Source organism: Nicotiana tomentosiformis, chromosome 8, assembly GCF_000390325.3.
Source record: "Nicotiana tomentosiformis chromosome 8, ASM39032v3, whole genome shotgun sequence".
Classification (NCBI taxonomy): domain Eukaryota; kingdom Viridiplantae; phylum Streptophyta; class Magnoliopsida; order Solanales; family Solanaceae; genus Nicotiana; species Nicotiana tomentosiformis.
The window spans coordinates 122,271,638-122,274,534 of NC_090819.1; the positions used below are offsets into that span (position 1 = coordinate 122,271,638).

Genomic DNA, 2,897 nt, shown 5'->3' on the forward strand with positions numbered 1-2,897 from the left:
TACAAGATTGGAATGCGGAGACTCAAATATTTGAAACAAGATTTTCATCAGGGGGAGTAAAATACGCGATGTACTCTTTTTTTCTTACTAAGATTTTTTCCCACAGGGTTTTCCTTATAAGGTTTTTAATGAGGCAACTAGCAATGCGTATTACTAAATATGTGTACTCTTTTTCATTCACTAGGATTTTTTCCCACAAGGTTTTTTTCTAGTAAGGTTTTAACGAGGCACAATACCTTTTAATGAACATCCAAGGGGGAGTGTTATGAAAATAATTATATTGTGGATGTCCATTTATTACTCCGCTATAGATAATCTTCCTGAAGAAGATTATTCATTTAGTACTCTGTTGAAGTTTATCTACAAGCAGTTGATGCAGGCAGGTTGCAAGGAGCTCAATGAAATGATTTGCAGCAGCTTCTTATTAAACAGGCAGGTTGCAAGCAGCTCATGCAGACAGCTTACAAGTAGCTAAAGAAAAACCTTGCAGCTGCTTCATGAAAAGCCTCGCAGCTGCTTCCTTTCTTCTATAAATAGAGGAGTTTTCAGTTCATTATGTACATAAGTTTAAAGTTTGAATAATATATCAATTTATCTCTATAATTATTTTTACTTTATTGTCTTTATTTTATAACATAATACACATTGATCATTTTTAAGACAAATACGAAAAAGTAAACTAGAGAAAATTCCCTATAGCTCGTTAGACACGTCCCAAGTGATTTATGACACTTGAGGACACAATAGTAATTTTAAAAAATCCGGAACGGGTATGTCTACTAGCCTCTAGAAACTTCTTCATAAAATCGGCAAACCACAAGTCTGGAACTTTCTACAATATGCTTCCATGAGTTTCTCGAATCCTTCTTCCCCTTCTCCAAGTCACTGAGCGCATATAAAAGGAGACACTATACACACATTTGTCATACTTATCCAGCAATACAGCGTGAAGCTTAGTCGGCAGATTTACTCCATTAGAGCAGTTACCTCTTTCTCTTCAGGATTCAGGAAGCTAGTAAGCAACCATTTGACAGTAGAGATGGCAACTTCGCTTGTTCTCAGAAGGGCGGCCACTTCCTCAGCACTCTTCAACAGGCTCGTCAACCCTGTTCGCTTTGCCTCTGTTGCTCCCTCTGTTTTGCGATCCTTCAACACCAACGCTCAGATGACAACTTTTGACGATGACGATGATCGCAGCGTTGATGTTGATCGCCGCTCCGATCGCTCCGTCTCTCGCCGGCGTGACTCTTTTCCTAGCTTCTTCTCAGGTTTGTTCTCCGTTTTTGCTCAAATATGACCATGAAACAGAGGCCGACCTTGTGTATAAAACCGCTGCTTTAGGTTCAATTAACCTCTGTTTTGTGTCTTAAAGTTTATCAGAGTTAATATACTTTGAGAAAATCGAACTTCGAAGTCCCTATATTTGGCACAAATCCTTGTATGTGTATTCACCAACCGATTTTGCTGTTCTGGTAAATATATACACGCGTACTTAGTATAATTTTTCTGTTGTGTGAAGACCTGTTAAAATTGATAGTAATATATTAGGATAATTGACCTTACTGGTTTAGCAGAGCTGAGATATTGTACCATTTTTTCCTAGGTTAGTTAGGACCTTTAACTCCGAATGCACCGAGTATGCTGAATCGTGTGATGAACTGATTTGAACTTTTTGGCTGTGAAACAGATGTGTTTGATCCATTTTCACCACCAAGGAGCGTGAGCCAACTACTAAACCTGATGGACCAAATGATGGATTCTCCACTTACCGCACCGCGTGGTATGGCCACCGGAGTTGGATCAAGGAGAGGATGGGACGTGAGGGAGGATGATGATGCCTTGCATATTAAAATGGACATGCCTGGGCTTGACAAGGAAAACGTGAAGGTAGCAGTGGAGCAGAACACGTTGATTATCAAAGGAGAAGGGGAGAAAGAATCAGAGGATGAAGAGTATAGGAGAAGGTACTCTACCAGACTTGAAATTCCTCAAAATCTCTACAAATTGGATGAGATTAAGGCGGAGATGAAGAATGGTGTTCTTAAGGTGGCGGTTCCTAAGGTGAAGGAAGATGAGAGGAAAGATGTTTTCCATGTTCAAGTTGATTGAGCTTTTAATGCTTAGTTTGTGTTTGAGTCTGATGTTATGAACATTTTCCTTCTTTTTTCCCTATCTATTTTGGATGTAGTAATTTTCTGTGTGGAAAAGTAGACCTGCTAAAAAAGTTATGGTTGTAAGTGCCGCTTTAGATTAATTGGAACTTGGAAGTTGAGTATAATAATCTGCCTCTCCTAGCTGCAAAAAGTGTGTGGGGCGTATGAGTTTTATTTTGCTATACTAACTGCATTGCAAGAGGAGATTATTTAAAAGCAAATTATCATTATTTGAAGCAAGGGTCGAGAAAAAACTTCTGTATGAAGATTGACGAACAAAGTTAAGGAAGTTGGATAAAAGGGTTGAAGTTGCAGAAAATCAGTTTATCTTAATGGATATATAAATTCAGTTTTATCTCTAATTCTGAAGTCGCCTTCTTAAAATACTTCTGTTATATTGAGAGTATTGAAGATTAGGATTAGTCTCTCTGCTTTTCTAGCAAAATCTAACGAGTCATTGCTTCTTTAACCCGTTCTTGGTTGAGGTTTATGAGCTTTAGGCTACTGTCGATCTGAATTTGAAATCCTAATGATATGTGGAAATAGAAAGAGATGGAAAAACAGAAGTTCAAGAATTGAATTTAAGTGTCACGTTCAAGTGGTACAGTAGTAATTTCTTGACAAAGACACCAAATTCAAGTAAATGGAAGTGTGTAGAGATTGCACAAAGTGTAAGAATGTATTCGTGGAGATGCACTATGACTTATTTCTCTTGGCTCGTCACTGGGAGGGTATCATTTGAAC

General features: G+C 38.1%; 1 protein-coding gene across 1 annotated transcript; it reads left to right on the top strand.

Moving 5' to 3' along the window:
• The first annotated feature begins 800 nt into the window (after positions 1-800).
• Positions 801-2,281, top strand: LOC104101775 (small heat shock protein, chloroplastic). Its single transcript, XM_009609285.4, has 2 exons — positions 801-1,268; positions 1,688-2,281. The coding sequence occupies exons 1-2, from the start codon at positions 1,040-1,042 to the stop codon at positions 2,107-2,109; spliced, it is 651 nt and encodes a 216-aa protein (XP_009607580.1). The 5' UTR covers positions 801-1,039; the 3' UTR covers positions 2,110-2,281.
• The last annotated feature ends 616 nt before the right edge of the window (positions 2,282-2,897 follow it).